We start from the raw sequence: 19,230 nt of genomic DNA on the forward strand, positions 1-19,230 counted from the left end.
AGAGAAGAGGAGAAACAGTCAGAAACTAGACGTCAGAGAGGAGGTGGAGAAACAGTCATAAACTAGACGTCAGAGAGGAGGTGGAGAAACAGTCAGAAACTAGGCGACAGAGAGGAGGTGGAGAAACAGTCAGAAACTAGACGTCAGAGAGGAGGTGGAGAAACAGTCAGAAACCAGACATCAGAGAGGAGGTGGAGAAACAGTCAGAAACTAGACGTCAGAGAGGAGGTGGAGAAACAGTCAGAAACTAGACGTCAGAGAGGAGAAACAGTCAGAAACTAGACGTCAGAGAGGAGGTGGAGAAACAGTCAGAAACTAGACGTCAGAGAGGAGGTGGAGAAACCGTCAGAAACTAGATGTCAGAGAAGAGGTGGAGAAACAGTCAGAAACTAGACATCAGAGAGGAGGAGGAGAAACAGTCAAAAACTAGACGTCAGAGAGGAGGTGGAGAAACAGTCAGAAACTAGACGTCAGAGAGGAGAAACAGTCATAAACTAGACGTCAGAGAGGAGGTGGAGAAACAGTCAGAAACTAGACGTCAGAGAGGAGGTGGAGAAACAGTCAGAAACTAGACCTCAGAGAGGAGAAACAGTCAGAAACTAGACGTCAGAGAGGAGGTGGAGAAACAGTCAGAAACTAGACGTCAGAGAGGAGGTGGAGAAACAGTCAGAAACTAGATGTCAGAGAAGAGGTGGAGAAACAGTCAGAAACTAGACGTCAGAGAGGAGAAACAGTCAGAAACTAGACGTCAGAGAGGAGGTGGAGAAACAGTCAGAAACTAGACGTCAGAGAGGAGGTGAAGAAACAGTCAGAAACTAGACGTCAGAGAGGAGGTGGAGAAACAGTCAGAAACTAGACGTCAGAGAGGAGAAACAGTCAGAAACTAGACGTCAGAGAGGAGGTGGAGAAACAGTCAGAAACTAGACGTCAGAGAGGAGGTGGAGAAACAGTCAGAAACTAGACGTCAGAGAGGAGGTGGAGAAACAGTCAGAAACTAGACGTCAGAGAGGAGAAACAGTCCGAAACTAGACGTCAGAGAGGAGGTGGAGAAACAGTCAGAAACTAGACGTCAGAGAGGAGGTGGAGAAACAGTCAGAAACTAGACGTCAGAGAGGAGGTGGAGAAACAGTCAGAAACTAGACGGCAGAGAGGATGAGGTGGAGAAACAGTCAGAAACTAGACGTCAGAGAGGAGAAACAGTCAGAAACTAGACGTCAGAGAGGAGGTGGAGAAACAGTCAGAAACTAGACGTCATAGAGGAGGTGGAGAAACAGTCAGAAACTAGACGTCAGAGGAGAAACAGTCAGAAACTAGACGTCAGAGAGGAGGTGGAGAAACAGTCAGAAACTAGACGTCAGAGAGGAGGTGGAGAAACAGTCAGAAACTAGACGTCAGAGAGGAGGTGGAGAAACAGTCAGAAACTAGACGTCAGAGAGGAGGAGGAGAAACAGTCAGAAACTAGACGTCAGAGAGGAGGTGGAGAAACAGTCAGAAACTAGACGTCAGAGAGGAGGTGGAGAAACAGTCAGAAACTAGACGTCAGAGAGGAGGTGGAGAATCAGTCAGAAACTAGACGTCAGAGAGGAGGAGAAACAGTCAGAAACTAGACGTCAGAGAGGAGGTGGAGAAACAGTCAGAAACTAGACGTCAGAGAGGAGGAGGAGAATCAGTCAGAAACTAGACGTCAGAGAGGAGGAGGAGAAACAGTCAGAAACTAGACGTCAGAGAGGAGGAGGTGGAGAAACAGTCAGAAACTAGACGTCAGAGAGGAGGTGGAGAAACAGTCAGAAACTAGACGTCAGAGAGGAGGTGGAGAAACAGTCAGAAACTAGACGTCAGAGAGGAGAAACAGTCAGAAACTAGACGTCAGAGAGGAGGTGGAGAAACAGTCAGAAACTAGACGTCAGAGAGGAGGTGGAGAAACAGTCAGAAACTAGACGTCAGAGGAGAAACAGTCAGAAACTAGACGTCAGAGATGAGGTGGAGAAACAGTCAGAAACTAGACGTCAGAGAGGAGGTGGAGAAACAGGCAGAAACTAGACGTCAGAGAGGAGGTGGAGAAACAGTCAGAAACTAGACATCAGAGAGGAGGTGGAGAAACAGTCAGAAACTAGACGTCAGAGAGGAGAAACAGTCAGAAACTAGACGTCAGAGAGGAGGTGGAGAAACAGTCAGAAACTAGACGTCAGAGGAGGTGGAGAAACAGTCAGAAACTAGATGCCAGAGAGGAGGTGGAGAAACAGTCAGAAACTAGACATCAGAGAGGAGGTGGAGAAACAGTCAGAAACTAGACGTCAGAGAGGAGAAACAGTCAGAAACTAGACGTTAGAGAGGAGAAACAGTCAGAAACTAGACGTCAGAGAGGAGAAACAGTCAGAAACTAGACGTCAGAGAGGAGGTGGAGAAACAGTCAGAAACTAGACATCAGAGAGGAGAAACAGTCAGAAACTAGACGGCAGAGAGGAGGTGGAGAAACAGTCAGAAACTAGACAGCAGAGAGGAGGAGAAACAGTCAGAAACTAAACATCAGAGAGGAGGTGGAGAAACAGGCAGAAAATAGACGTTAGAGGAGAAACAGTCAGAAACTAGACATCAGAGAGGAGGTGGAGAAACAGTCAGAAACTAGACGTCAGAGAGGAGGTGGAGAAACAGTCAGAAACTAGACGTCAGAGAGAGGAGGAGGAGAAACAGTCAGAAACTAGCCGTCAGAGGAGAAACAGTCAGAAACTAGACGTCAGAGAGGAGAAACAGTCAGAAACTAGACGACAGAGAGGAGGAGGAGAATCAGTCAGAAACTAGACGTCAGAGAGGAGGAGGAGAAACAGTCAGAAACTAGACGTCAGAGAGGAGGAGGTGGAGAAACAGTCAGAAACTAGACGTCAGAGAGGAGGTGGAGAAACAGTCAGAAACTAGACGTCAGAGAGGAGGTGGAGAAACAGTCAGAAACTAGACGTCAGAGAGGAGAAACAGTCAGAAACTAGACGTCAGAGAGGAGGTGGAGAAACAGTCAGAAACTAGACGTCAGAGAGGAGGTGGAGAAACAGTCAGAAACTAGACGTCAGAGGAGAAACAGTCAGAAACTAGACGTCAGAGATGAGGTGGAGAAACAGTCAGAAACTAGACGTCAGAGAGGAGGTGGAGAAACAGGCAGAAACTAGACGTCAGAGAGGAGGTGGAGAAACAGTCAGAAACTAGACATCAGAGAGGAGGTGGAGAAACAGTCAGAAACTAGACGTCAGAGAGGAGAAACAGTCAGAAACTAGACGTCAGAGAGGAGGTGGAGAAACAGTCAGAAACTAGACGTCAGAGGAGGTGGAGAAACAGTCAGAAACTAGACGCCAGAGAGGAGGTGGAGAAACAGTCAGAAACTAGACATCAGAGAGGAGGTGGAGAAACAGTCAGAAACTAGACGTCAGAGAGGAGAAACAGTCAGAAACTAGACGTTAGAGAGGAGAAACAGTCAGAAACTAGACGTCAGAGAGGAGAAACAGTCAGAAACTAGACGTCAGAGAGGAGGTGGAGAAACAGTCAGAAACTAGACATCAGAGAGGAGAAACAGTCAGAAACTAGACGGCAGAGAGGAGGTGGAGAAACAGTCAGAAACTAGACAGCAGAGAGGAGGAGAAACAGTCAGAAACTAAACATCAGAGAGGAGGTGGAGAAACAGGCAGAAAATAGACGTTAGAGGAGAAACAGTCAGAAACTAGACATCAGAGAGGAGGTGGAGAAACAGTCAGAAACTAGACGTCAGAGAGGAGGTGGAGAAACAGTCAGAAACTAGACGTCAGAGAGAGGAGGAGGAGAAACAGTCAGAAACTAGCCGTCAGAGGAGAAACAGTCAGAAACTAGACGTCAGAGAGGAGAAACAGTCAGAAACTAGACAACAGAGAGGAGGAGAAACAGTCAGAAACTAGACGTCAGAGAGGAGAAACAGTCAGAAACTAGACGACAGAGAGGAGGAGAAACAGTCAGAAACTAGACGTCAGAGAGGAGGAGGAGAAACAGGCAGAAACTAGACATCAGAGGAGAAACAGTCAGAAACTAGACGTCAGAGAGGAGGCGGAGAAACAGTCAGAAATTAGACGTCAGAGAGGAGGTGGAGAAACAGTCAGAAACTAGACGTCAGAGGAGAAACAGTCAGAAACTAGACGTCAGAGAGGAGGAGGAGAAACAGTCAGAAACTAGACGTCAGAGAGGAGGTGGAGAAACAGTCAGAAACTAGACGTCAGAGAGGAGAAACAGTCAGAAATTAGACGTCAGAGAGGAGGTGGAGAAACAGTCAGAAACTAGACGTCAGAGAGGAGGTGGAGAAACAGTCAGAAACTAGACGTCAGAGAGGAGGTGGAGAAACAGTCAGAAACTAGACGTCAGAGAGGAGGTGGAGAAAGTCAGAAACTAGACGTCAGAGAGGAGAAACAGTCAGAAACTAGACGTCAGAGAGAGGAGGTGGAGAAACAGTCAGAAACTAGACGTCAGAGAGGAGAAACAGTCAGAAACTAGACGTCAGAGAGGAGAAACAGTCAGAAACTAGACGTCAGAGAGGAGGTGGAGAAACAGTCAGAAAGAATATAGCATACAGGAGTTATGATACTACAGTATATATATATATATTAGTGCCGTCAAACGATTAAAATATTTAACTCGATTAATCGCATGATTGTCCATAGTTAACTCACGATTAATCGCAAATTAATCGCATTTTTATTTTTAATATTTTTTTATACCTTAAACAGATCTTTTTCAAGTTCCAAGTTTTAATACTCTTATCAACATGCGAGTCAACAAATGCTTGCTTTGTGCAGCCATTTAACACAAAAGGATGACCCTCATGCATTGCAAATTTGCATCAAATTCAAAACAGAGTGATGCACAAAATAACTTAAAAGAAAAGAATAATTTAAAACAATGAATAAAGTGTGCATGAAATAATAGGGGAAAGAAAACGTTAGGAACTTGTTACATTCACACACACAAGGGCTGATTAATCACACACCCCCCTCTCTCCCTCACACACACACTCTCCCAGCTCTTTTTCTCTTTTGCCCCTTCCTCATCTCTCTCACCCTCCTCTCTCTCTATATCTCACACACACACACACACACACACACACACACACACACACACACACACACACACACACACACACACACACACACACACACACACACACACACACACACACACACACACACACACTTCAGAAACAAACATAGTATCAATGAGAGCATCAATAATACACCTGAGTGAAGTCTAGTAAAAAATTTTTTTTTTTTTTTTTTAGTTAATCTTGAGTTAAAAAAATTAGTGGCATTAATAGAATCGGGAGTTAACGCGATATTAACGCGATATATTTGACAGCCTTAATATATATATATATATATAACATACAGTGAATCAGTTCCCCCAGCCACATTTGTGTATAATTCTTTTTGGGGGGAATTAACTGATAGAAAATTAATCGGATCGCATCGAATCGAAGTCATCGATCGATATTTCATGACGCATTGAATCGTTGCGTGAAGAATCGTAATCGAATAGAATCATTGTGGGGTTGCATCATTACACCCCTATACAGTAGTAATGACACTACGATACAGGGACTCACATGTCTCCCATCAGCCGAGCGTCCTCTGCTTGGACCAGCATGTTCCGGATGTAGTTGGAGTGATCGGCCATGGCTGCGGTCAGCTTCTGGTGGACCGAGTGGAACTCATCCACCTGCCGGAGGACAGAAACGAGCATCTGTAACGGCCACATTAGTGATCCTACATGTAAACACATGGGTACCCCCCACCACAGAAGTAAAACATAGCAATGGAAACATGCTGTCATTCTCTAGTTGACTGACTGAGCTCTTGATACAAGGACTAACACTAGACAACATGCTGTCATTCTCTAGTTCACTGACTGAGCTCTAGATACAAGGACTAACACTAGACAACATGCTGTCATTCTCTAGTTGACTGAGCTCTAGATACAAGGACTAACACTAGACAACATGCTGTCATTCTCTAGTTGACTGACTGAGCTCTAGATACAAGGACTAACACTAGACAACATGCTGTCATTCTCTAGTTGACTGAGCTCTAGATACAAGGACTAACACTAGACAACATGCTGTCATTCTCTAGTTAACCAAGCTCTGGATACAAGGACTAACACTAGACAACATGCTGTCATTCTCTAGTTGACTGAGCTCTAGATACAAGGACTCACACTAGACAACATGCTGTCATTCTCTAGTTGACTGAGCTCTAGATACAAGGACTAACACTAGACAACATGCTGTCATTCTCTAGTTGACTGAGCTCTAGATACAAGGACTAACACTAGACAACATGCTGTCATTCTCTAGTTGACTAACTGAGCTCTAGATACAAGGACTAACACTAGACAACATGCTGTCATTCTCTAGTTGACTGAGCTCTAGATACAAGGACTAACACTAGACAACATGCTGTCATTCTCTAGTTGACTGAGCTCTAGATACAAGGACTAACACTAGACAACATGCTGTCATTCTCTAGTTGACTGACTGAGCTCTAGATACAAGGACTAACACTAGACGACATGCTGTCATTCTCTAGTTGACTGAGCTCTAGATACAAGGACTAACACTAGACAACATGCTGTCATTCTCTAGTTGACTGACTGAGCTCTAGATACAAGGACTAACACTAGACAACATGCTGTCATTCTCTAGTTGACTGACTGAGCTTTAGATACAAGGACTAACACTAGACGACATGCTGTCATTCTCTAGTTGACTGAGCTCTAGATACAAGGACTAACACTAGACAACATGCTGTCATTCTCTAGTTGACTGACTGAGCTCTAGATACAAGGACTAACACTAGACAACATGCTGTCATTCTCTAGTTGACTGACTGAGCTCTAGATACAAGGACTAACACTAGACAACATGCTGTCATTCTCTAGTTGACTGAGCTCTAGATACAAGGACTAACACTAGACAACATGCTGTCATTCTCTAGTTGACTAACTGAGCTCTAGATACAAGGACTAACACTAGACAACATGCTGTCATTCTCTAGTTGACTGAGCTCTAGATACAAGGACTAACACTAGACAACATGCTGTCATTCTCTAGTTGACTGACTGAGCTCTAGATACAAGGACTAACACTAGACAACATGCTGTCATTCTCTAGTTGACTGACTGAGCTCTAGATACAAGGACTAACACTAGACAACATGCTGTCATTCTCTAGTTGACTGACTGAGCTCTAGATACAAGGACTAACACTAGACAACATGTTGTCATTCTCTAGTTGACTGAGCTCTAGATACAAGGACTAACACTAGACAACATGCTGTCATTCTCTAGCTGACTGACTGAACTCTAGATACAAGGACTAACACTAGACAACATGTTGTCATTATCTAGTTGACTGAGCTCTAGATACAAGGACTAACACTAGACAACATGCTGTCATTCTCTAGTTGACTGACTGAGCTCTAGATACAAGGACTAACACTAGACAACATGCTGTCATTCTCTAGTTGACTGACTGAGCTTTAGATACAAGGACTAACACTAGACGACATGCTGTCATTCTCTAGTTGACTGAGCTCTAGATACAAGGACTAACACTAGACAACATGCTGTCATTCTCTAGTTGACTGACTGAGCTCTAGATACAAGGACTAACACTAGACAACATGCTGTCATTCTCTAGTTGACTGACTGAGCTCTAGATACAAGGACTAACACTAGACAACATGCTGTCATTCTCTAGTTGACTGAGCTCTAGATACAAGGACTAACACTAGACAACATGCTGTCATTCTCTAGTTGACTAACTGAGCTCTAGATACAAGGACTAACACTAGACAACATGCTGTCATTCTCTAGTTGACTGACTGAGCTCTAGATACAAGGACTAACACTAGACAACATGCTGTCATTCTCTAGTTGACTGACTGAGCTCTAGATACAAGGACTAACACTAGACAACATGCTGTCATTCTCTAGTTGACTGACTGAGCTCTAGATACAAGGACTAACACTAGACAACATGTTGTCATTCTCTAGTTGACTGAGCTCTAGATACAAGGACTAACACTAGACAACATGCTGTCATTCTCTAGCTGACTGACTGAACTCTAGATACAAGGACTAACACTAGACAACATGTTGTCATTATCTAGTTGACTGAGCTCTAGATACAAGGACTAACACTAGACAACATGCTGTCATTCTCTAGTTGACTGACTGAGCTCTAGATACAAGGACTAACACTAGACAACATGCTGTCATTCTCTAGGTGACTGAGCTCTAGATACAAGGACTAACACTAGACAACATGCTGTCATTCTCTCGTTGACTGACTGAGCTCTAGATACAAGGACTAACACTAGACAACATGCTGTCATTCTCTAGTTGACTGACTGAGCTCTAGATACAAGGACTAACACTAGACAACATGCTGTCATTCTCTAGTTGACTGACTGAGTTCTAGATACAAGGACTAACACTAGACAACATGCTGTCATTCTCTAGTTGACTGACTGAGCTCTAGATACAAGGACTAACACTAGACAACATGCTGTCATTCTCTAGTTGACTGAGCTCTATATACAAGGACTAACACTAGACAACATGCTGTCATTCTCTAGTTGACTGACTGAGCTCTAGATACAAGGACTAACACTAGACAACATGCTGTCATTCTCTAGCTGACTGACTGAGCTCTAGATACAAGGACTAACACTAGACAACATGCTGTCATTCTCTAGTTGACGGAGCTCTAGATACAAGGACTAACACTAGACAACATGCTGTCATTCTCTAGTTGACTGAGCTCTAGATACAAGGACTAACACTAGACAACATGCTGTCATTCTATAGTTGACTGAGCTCTGGATACAAGGACTAACACTAGACAACATGCTGTCATTCTCTAGTTGACTGACTGAGCTCTAGATACAAGGACTAACACTAGACAACATGCTGTCATTCTCTAGTTGACTGAGCTCTAGATACAAGGACTAACACTAGACAACATGCTGTCATTCTCTAGTTGACTGAGCTCTAGATACAAGGACTAACACTAGACAACATGCTGTCATTCTCTAGTTGACTGACTGAGCTCTAGATACAAGGACTAACACTAGACAACATGCTGTCATTCTCTAGTTGACTGACTGAGCTCTAGATACAAGGACTAACACTAGACAACATGCTGGCATTCTCTAGTTGACTGGGTGGTGTTGATATTATTGAAGATATTATTGAAGATATCATTGAAGATATTATTATAGGTGGTTATTAAAGGTGGTTATTAAACATACGTCAGTCAGTGTGGTGCGAAGCTCCTCAAAGTAACCAGGGAAGTCCGCATCTGCCGACAGGTCCTCTATGGCCAGGAAGGAGGCCAGTGATTGAACCAGGTCTCCCGCCAAGTCGATGTCATCGGTGCTCAAAGTGATCTGATTGGACACAGAACCGATTGATTTCATGTCACCGAAGCAATGAGCAGGTCTATTTTATATTCGAAATATTGATTTTATTTAATATACACACTAGGGCTGTCCCCGACTAAGGATTTGGATAGTCGACTATGATTGGCTGAAATTAGCAGATAAAAAATAAATATTGATTTATTTTTTATTCTTTATAATCTTTATTTTATTTAATTTTGTATCATTCGATTTGGGCTGTGGGGGGTGCTTAATGTCTGAAGGAGTCGACTGAAGGCTTCTTGTCCTCTGCAAAAGCATGCAATTGGTCCACTGATGGATACATCATAGTGTGTTCATTAGATGGGTGAAATCCTCTTTCAGTGCCTCTGTGCCTGTTTTCTTAGGCAGTTAGCCTCTGGCATGCGTGCCATTAGCGTTAGCCACGCTTCTAGGCCTCTTTTCTTTTGGAAAGAATGATACAAAAATTATTTAAAAAAATACAAATTTAATATTCTTTTAATTTTTTGTATTTTTTGTATTCGACTAAGAGGTTGGCAGTCGACTACGGCTCCTTTCGATCGATTAGTCAACTATTCGACTAATAGGGGTCAGCCCTAATACACACATTATTTGATGCGGCCCAGCCTCACCCAGACTCTACCTCCAGCGGCCCCCAGGTAAATTTAGTTTGAGACTCCTGCTGTAATGTATAACCTCAACACTGTAATGTATAACCTCAACACTGTAATGTATAACTTAAGGTTATTCTATAACCCTAGTTATATGAGTATAGCGAGCGCTCTGCTCTATTGGAACTATCCCTTTAATCCATTTTTTTTTTTTTTTTTTTTTTCCTCCATTTTCCTCCGATTTTTCTCCCATCCCAATGTTAGTCGTATGCCAATTCCCAGTCCCTTCCTGATCGCTGCGCACTTACCCCCCACAGTCAGATCATCTGGGAGAGTGGAGGCTACCACGTGCTTCCTCCGACACACGTCCAGCCAATCACCGCTTCTTTTCACCTGGCAGCGCGGATTCTCATTGAGAGGGCGTAGCGTGTGGGAGGACCACACTATCCCCCTCACGTCCAATCCGCGCTTAGCAGGCGCCCCGACCGAACTGTAGGAGTCGCTGTTTACAACGACCCGGACCCACCCCGCCAGCTTCTCCCACCCTCTGATACAGCCAATTGTATCAGTGCAGACGGCCAGCCAAGCTGGTGACAACCCCGGAGCTGTGAGCTGGATTCGAACAGGCGAATCGAGCTCACAGCTCCGGGGCTGGTGACGAACGCAATCTCCGCTCGGCCACCTAACCGCCTTCCCTTTAATCCATTCTAATAATGAAAAAACTTTCACATGCACACACCCACTTGCCTGGCCACACCCACATCTGCTCCTATATAAGCGGGGTCGTGGCCACACAATCAGCTCCTTCCCAAGTCTTTCACCACCAAAGGAGATGACCGTGGGGTCCTCAGTGAGTCAGAGCAGAGCGCTCGCTATAATCATATAACTAGGGTTATAGAATAACCTTAAGTTATAGATCGTATAGCTTTACGCTCTGCTCTATTGGAACACAGGAGCTGAGCAGAGCGAAAAGCTCGACAAATGTACCGCTGAGGCCCCCTACAACCATCAGAACCGGGGAGGACGGGAGGGAGATCGGATCCGACTGTGCGAAGAGGGTTTAGCACCTCAAACGCACAGGGTGAGCAGACCGTGGGACTTACCTTCGTTCAGAAGGGCCCACGACCACTTGAGCTCGCATCCCACATGCCACCAGGGAACGGACGTGAAGCAAAAAAAAAACATCACAGCCCCCAACATCACGGGGTCGAAGGTCAATAACCCAACCCTGTGGCAAGGGTGCAGCAGCGGAGCGTGGAGGAGGTCCCAGCCCTAGGACAACCCCAGGACTAGGACCCCCCGAAAAAGGGGCCTGGTGAGGTCAACAAGGTTGCGGCATCGAGACCCCACCAGACGGTCACTGGTGACACCACCCCCCACATCGCCAGCGTATCGGACAGGGCCCAAATCAAGCGAAGGCCCTTCCCCCCTTTGGCACGCCGCTCTGAAGCACTCTCCTCAAGAGGCTACCTTCCCACAACAATGTGGGGCCAGTCTGCGTGCCGGGGAGACAACCCTCCAAGGAGGTTTATCCCTCAATCCAGGCAACAGGCCCCAAGAGCAGAACTCGACCTGTGCCCGGAGCACTGCAGACTAGACAGGCGCCTAAAGGGTCTACTGCAAGAACAGTATCCCGGCGGAAGGGGTGTTCGGTATGCTGTGCACCATGTCACAACCTCCACAAACCAGACCCGCCAATTCCAGCGGGTTCGAGGTTCAAAGAAGAGGCTGACACAATTGGCAGACATCATGAAAGATGCGGGGGCATACTCTCGGGCAGACGGGGTCAGGCCCGGCCTCAACCCGAGAGTCGACTCTGCTACCAACACACTGGGGAACCAACCACCCGCCTATGTTTAGTTTAACAGCAGGCGGTTGTTCCCTTAACCCACCAAGAAAACTCAGAAACATAACTGTGTATACACAGGCTATACAAGCAGCACAAGTGTTTCAGTTTTCAAAGGGTTAACGCAGGCCAACCGGTAAATGAGAACGAGTTCGGACCTGGGCCCGGCGGACCGGGACCTACACAGGGATGCCTAAAGGAGTTGACAACAACCTCCCCGACAGCCCCCTCCCATCCCCGTCCTAGCAGGGAGGGAGGGGTGAAACAAATGGAGAAGGACCAAGCCCCCTAACAGCGCAAGGTACAACACAGTATGGACCAAGCACGACACTGTTAAGGGCAACTCGTGGTGGCATACTACATATGACACACATTCACGACATCAATCCCTGCGACGCCCGGTCCGACCCGGCATTTCCCCCCCAGAAAAGCACAAAGTCCTTCGGGGTACCAGAACAGCAGATCTGCGCCCCGGCGGGCAGCGGGTTAGCGGACCTGGTCCGGCGCGACCAGAACCAGTCCCGTGTCCTAGTCACGCCGCCATCCCCAGTCCTAAGACAACCCTCTTTACACAATAAAAAAGGCAAAAGTTCACTCTCACTACTGCAAGAAGAACGCCGTCTTTTATGACGAGAGAAGACATAAGTCCTCGAGAGAAGACATAAGTCCTCGACCAAGTGCTAGCTACAGGCCTTGCTAAGTCATACATAATAGCGACCAAACAATTCTCAGAGAAAACTGCACCACTCCCTAAGCAAGAGCGCAACCCCAGCAGTAGCTGAGGGTTTACACCGTATCCCCAAATATATAGTGAATCAACAGAGCGCCGTTTGCCCCCACGGGAAGCCGGCCCGGAGGGACGGTGCTGAGGAGCCTGCTGGTCACGTCGATCCCTACCATTCCCTCCGGACGCAGGACGACTGGCTGCAGCGGTAGCTGCACTTCCTCCACTCCTGGCCTTCTTCCTAGAAGGCCCGGCAGTGGCGGTGGTGACGGTGGCGACGGCCGCAGACCTCTGCCGGCGTTGCCTCCTCCTCACGTCACCGGTGGCATCGGGTCGGGGAAAGTGGGGTTGGAGCACGGAGCGCTCCTCCTCCATCTCTCTGCAGACTGCAGTCATCTGCTGCATAGCCGACCCGAATAGCCCAGCATTGGAGAGCGGGGCCTCGAGCAGTGGAATCCTCCTCTGGTCCGGCACCTCCGCCTGCTCCAGCCAAAGGTGGCGCTGGATGAGAGTGGCCAGGGTGCGCTCCTTCCCGGCGGCTATCGCCTGCAGCTGAGTCAGATGCAGGATGGCTCCAGCCGCCTGGGCGTGGAGGTACCGTTGACGGTCGTCCAGTACCGCCCCGCCCGCCATCAGCCCCGACATGTAGCGCGCCAGCTGTGCAATGTTGGAGGTTGCAGCCAGGACGGCGTTGCCAGAGATGACCTATCATGTCATGGGGAACAGGTGCCGGCAGTGGCTGCGGCAACGCCACGCCATTGGCGGCTGCGGCGGCCGCCATGAGCTCGGGGAACAAGGCAAGCAACTCCCCTTGCATACCTTCTTCATTGTCACTCGCATCCCTCGCATACGGGAGGCTGCATCGGGAGCCATCGTCTGACGTGGCAGATAGCTGGGCATCTCGTCTCTGGGGTGGAGGTTTTAACCCAGTCCCAGAGTACGAGGGTCCCCAGGGAGACATGGCACTCTCTGCCACTCCCTGAAGGGGAGAGTGACACGTCTCCGCTGGGCCTTCGAAAAAGAGAGCCCCCGCCCCCTCCATGTAATCCTCAGTCTCCATCGGATATGGAGAAGAGGCGAGGGAACTCTCGCTTGGCTCCAGCACAACACTGTCACTAGGCCGTTCACCCCCGCTGTTCGCCGTCCTACGATGAGAACAAGCCGAGGTGAAGAGTCTGCGACGCAAATCCTCGGCCACCAGAGGAACTGTCCGCCTGCCGGCCGACTGCCTTCTGGCGGGGGAACCAGGGCCGGAACAATGCCACCTCACAGGAGATGGGAGCTCAATGGCCCCTCGGCGAAGCACACTCCCCTCCGGGCGCCGCTCAGGCGCACCTGTCTGCCACAACCGTGGAGCCAGGAACGCCCCACGATGCATGGAGGACGCCGCGTCAGTGAAGCGCTGGTGGTGGGTAGAGCTGTAGTCGTCTAGACCCTCCGACGGTGAAGACATTATCCCTTTGTTTTTCCGAAAATTAGCGAGAGAGAAAAAACAAAGATACAATGTCAACGTAGCTCCTTTCCAACAAACTACTTTTAGCACTAAACTAAAGTGGTGTATACACAGAAACTTCTCTGTGGTGAAAGTAGGAAAGGAGCTGATTGTGTGGCCATGCCCCCGCTTATATAGGAGCGGATGTGGGTGTGGCCAGGCAAGTGGGTGTGTGCATGTGAACGTTTTTCATTATTATAATGGATTAAAGGGATAGTTCCAATAGAGCAGAGCGTAAAGCTATACGATCTATAACTTCAACACTGTAATGCACAATCATGTTATGTACACCTTTGTTTTCACGACAAACTGCACTATCAGAATATGTACGCTGCAGTGATGTCACGACATATGTATAAATGTATTACTTAAATCACTAAATAAATGTTTGGCTTCAGAAATGCGTTTCTCTCGAGATGCGATTGTCTGAAATCAGAGGTGTTTATGTGTGATTGTCTGAAATCAAAGGTGTTTATGTGTGATGGTCTGAAATCAGAGGTGTTTATGTGTGATGGTCTGAAATCAGAGGTGTTTGTGTGATGGTCTGAAATCAGAGGTGTTTATGTGTGATGGTCTGAAATCAGGTGTTTATGTGTGATGGTCTGAAATCAGAGGTGTTTATGTGTGATGGTCTGAAATCAGAGGTGTTTATGTGTGATGGTCTGAAATCAGAGGTGTTTATGTGTGATGGTCTGAAATCAGAGGTGTTTATGTGTGATGGTCTCATTCTTTTCTATCAATTCTGTTTGGCATCTTTTCTGTATGTTCAACTTATTTTGTGCCAGAATAACTGGTTAAAATAAAAAAGACTGGATCAAAAAAGATTTGTTATCTGTGCAGAGGGTTTGTAATCTGGCTCCACCTTGTGGTAGGTAGTAGGTTAAAGGCCAACCTCCAGCTTAAACCCTACTGATCAATTATGGGTAGTTTACATCATTGGTATATAATTTCATTATTTATTTATTTCCATTTGACACCGGAAATGCCACTCTGAAAGAGTTAAAAAGGTCCACGCACGAATAACATGCACGCGCGAATCAAAAAAGCGTATCAAACGCCGACGTCACAACAGGACACAGGTGCATATTAATGAGCCGAATCTAATGTTGCTTTTCCACTAAAATAAAGTACTCAGTTTGTCTCCGTGTGGGGAGGCGGGGCTGCTGGTGATCAGCATGAGAGCTCCAGAAATGTCACGTGAAAAACTGCAGACCACTGATTGGTCAGAAGAGAGACGCGTCACTGTCTGGAGAGTCTGAACGAAAACAGAACGCCGCCATCTTTAATGTCTCGCGTAGGATGTCTTATGTATGTTTGCAGCACGAAACAAGTGCAATAAAAAAGGATACAGTCACTGTGTATTCTGCCTCATTTATTGATGAAACAAAACCGACATCAACACAATTTGCCACCGAGCGGAGAGTTTAGTCTAGGGCTGGGCGATATGACGATATTATATAAATATCGGGTACAGTTCATTAACGATACACTTTTTCAACGTATCGTGGATATCGTGATGTTTTGCCCAAGAGGATTGTGTCGCGTCAATCTGTCCACACGTTACTCGTTCATATCTCAGCCTGTGCTGAGATATGCCCATTCCGCGGTCTGTTAATAAAGTTTTCAATCAGACAGATGTATGGAAAGGCTTTTATTATAACATTCGTTGTAGTAAAATCATTATGCCTCATTTAGTCATCCTGTGAAGCACTGGTCTCCTACTCGACGGCCGCGGGGAGCTAACGTTAGTAGCTTTGTTGATGTTCAGCACACGGGACATTCAGGAAGTCAAACGCTTGGCGATTGGTGCTAAGAACAGCAGGGCGGGTGCAAGCGGTGTGACGTCATTGGCAGACTCGACTGTCAATCAAAATGATTATGTTTCCGTCAGAATGAATGAATGAAAACTGTATTAAAAGGTTGCAGAATGGGTACAATACAGTACAGGAGGATGAAGACCAGAAAAAGACTTTCGGCTTTTTTACATAAGGGTCCTCCATTTTCAATTCATCAAAACATTTAGAGACATACATATATACAGTAGTTTCATAAAAATGCTAAAATGCTATTTATTGATTGATTGATTTAAAACTTTAACATATTGCAGAATGGGTACAGTACAGCTCAATACATACAATTGTTAAGGGGATGCAGACCAGAGAAAGACTTTAGTCTTGTTTACATCAGGGTCCCCCATTTTCAATTCATCATATTTCATATCTAAATCATATAATATCTCATATGCAATATATAATCTAATAATCTAAATCTAATATAAAAATGCTAAATGCATGGGTATTTTATTTTGTCTTTAATGTTAGCTTGCAAACTCAAATACTGTCTTGGTAAGCCTCATAATGAATTGTTTGGGGTAAAAAAGAAAAACATCGTGATGTGTATCGTGTATCGCCGAAAGGTCAGAAAATATCGTGATATCATATTTAGGCCATATCGCCCAGCCCTAGTTTAGTCTGACAAAAAGATTGCTGATTAGTTACGCTTGTTGTTGGGGTTAGGGACGAGTGGTAACGTTAGTTAGCCTAATGCTAACGTTAGCAGATAGACACGAGAGGCTAGGTAACGTTAAAGCTTGTAGAATAGACACAATGAGGTAACGTTATCGTTAGCATAATAGACACAACGAGAGTCTGGTTAATGTTGTTATTGATTGAATGAAAACTGTGTTTTACTCTGGCTTGCCAAGCTCATCATAGCCCCTTTCGTGACTGATGCACAGAGTGAATCCACAGTCACTTGCTCCTTAATAGGAAACCAACCTAGATTTACCATGAAGGACTGGTTCTGGCCGAACCGTTCGTTATACAAGTATCACAGAAACATTTCAAATGTACTCACAGTTGCACGAGGGTTTCGGACAGAGATACGGGATGGTTTGAAAGCTCTGCGTTGCTAATAAACATTTTAAATATTTTTTATAAACTGCTCAAAACGGCATTATTTCCGGCGTTGGCTGCCTGGTGTGATCACAGCGCATGCGCATCATGCACCCAACGCCGGAAATAATGCTCCGCCTCCTTGCTACTGCCTGTGTCTCCCAGAGCCCCCTGGTGACCAACACCTGTTGTGACGACATTACACGCGCACGTTATGAACCATTGATTAAAATATGCATGTGCGTGGTGATTGTGTTGGGCAGACAAAATGTTTTGATAAAAACGCTAAAACTGGGTCAATTTCAATACGTTTTTTTCCCAATTCTTCATGAAAGTCACTGTTGGCCTAGTCCACATTGTTTATTGAACAAAAATACAACGTGGAGGTTGACCTTTAAGTGTCTTGCCCAAGGACACAACGGCAGTGGGATGGACATGGGCTTGAGCGGGATTCGAACCACCAACCCTTCGATCATTGGACGACCCGCTCTACCCCTGAGCCACGCCGCCCCACAACAACACATAGCCATAATTTAAGATATAGTTTATGCGTTCGCAAATGTGCTCGTCCTCCCATTGATTAACGTGGTGGCATCCAAGCGATAAATCGTCATATCCGGCTGGCAACCAATGTGTTAAAGGAGCAGGCAACACCCTAATCTACTTTTATCACATTTCAGAACGTTGAGTGACAAATGGATAGATTATCAAACATGTTTAAAATAGTTTCGGGACTCCTACGACCTTAACATTCTTGTCTAATCACGATCACGGTTAAACTCGCATGTCTTAATAATAAAAAAATATATATACAGGTATATTTAAAAAAATAAGTGCGGTACCACCGCATCCCGCGGTGATTAGCCACACACAACCGCAGTGGGAAAATGTCATACCGCGACAGCCCTATCTAGTCAAGTCAAGTCAAGTCAAGAGTTTTAATTGTCACGGCATACAGGTATACAATGAAATGCGGCTGGTCTTGCCCGCGACGATGTGCAATACAGTGGTACAACATATAATAGAATCCAATAAAAACAACAGTGCAATAAACAGGTAACATGGTGTGCCATCTCGGTATCTGTACATAGTATTTACAGAGCATATAGGACATGCTAGGTAGCTTTAGTAGTGCAATACACTGTTCCTGTTGTTTTACTAATTTAAAGTGGCCTTTCCTCTGGCCATAAGTATGCGTGTGTGCGGCATGAGTGTTAAAGTGGCTGCTAGTGTGTGAGCGTGCTCAGCGTGCGTGTCGTGTGTGTGCTTGTGTGTGCTTGTGTGTGGATAGTTCAGTTTCTGTGGCTCTCAATGTTCATTGTTCATGGCTCTGATGGCCTGGGGGAAGAAGCTGAGCCGAAGCCTCTCTGTCCTAGTAGCTGGGGTTCGCAGGCGTCTGCCTGACCTCAGCAGCTGGAACAGGCTGTTATTGGGGTGGTGGGGGTCTTTCATTATTCTGCAGGCTCTGGATTTGCACCTCTTGTTGTATAGAGCCTGCAGGGGAGGTAGCGCAATACCTGTGGTACGCTCGGCAGAGCGCACCACTCTCTGTAGGGCCTTCTTGTCCTGTGCCGTGCTGTTGCCATACCAGGCAGTGATGTTTCCGGTCAAGATGCTCTCTACAGCTCCTGAGTAGAAGGACTGGAGTATCTTCCCAGATACTCTGAACTTCCTTAACTGTCTCAGGTGGTAGAGGCGCTGCTTCGCCTTTTTTACTACTGTGTCTATGTGTGTTGACCATGTCAGATCCTCTGAGATGTGGACCCCCAGGTACTTAAAGCTGCTCACCCTGTCCACGGTAGCCCCGTTAATCATCAGTGGTGTGTGTCTCCTGCGTGTGTCTGTGTGTGTGTGTGTGTGTGTGTGTGTGTGTGTGTGTGTGTGTGTGTGTGTGCGTGTGTGTGTACCTGTCCGCTCCCAGCCATGCTGATGGACAACAGGCCTGCTCCTCTCAGAGACATGAAGGTGACATCAGGACTATCGGCGCCTTCAGGAAGCAGGAAGTTCTGATTCAACCACATCACCACCTACACACACACACACATATACACACACACACACACACACACATATACACACACACACACACATTACATACTGTATAAACAGTGAACAGAGGACCACCAGACCTTATTATACAAGGTGACTACCATAACTATCATCACCATCTCTGATAGTGAGTGAGTGAGTGAGTGAGTGAGTGAGTGAGTGAGTGAGTGA

At 46.2% G+C, this 19,230-nt stretch overlaps 1 protein-coding gene across 1 annotated transcript in view; it reads right to left on the minus strand.

Annotated features, from left to right (window-relative positions):
• The window catches only part of bbs2 (Bardet-Biedl syndrome 2), a 209,347-nt gene that overhangs the window by 89,669 nt on the left and 100,448 nt on the right, over positions 1–19,230 (minus strand). Inside the window, 3 exon segments of the mRNA XM_084316368.1 lie at positions 5,606–5,718; positions 9,315–9,452; positions 18,918–19,037. Coding sequence (XP_084172494.1) covers positions 5,606–5,718; positions 9,315–9,452; positions 18,918–19,037 — 371 coding nt within the window.

This window comes from Notolepis coatsorum (assembly GCF_963971535.1).
Source record: "Notolepis coatsorum genome assembly, chromosome: 6".
Classification (NCBI taxonomy): Eukaryota; Metazoa; Chordata; class Actinopteri; order Aulopiformes; family Paralepididae; genus Notolepis; species Notolepis coatsorum.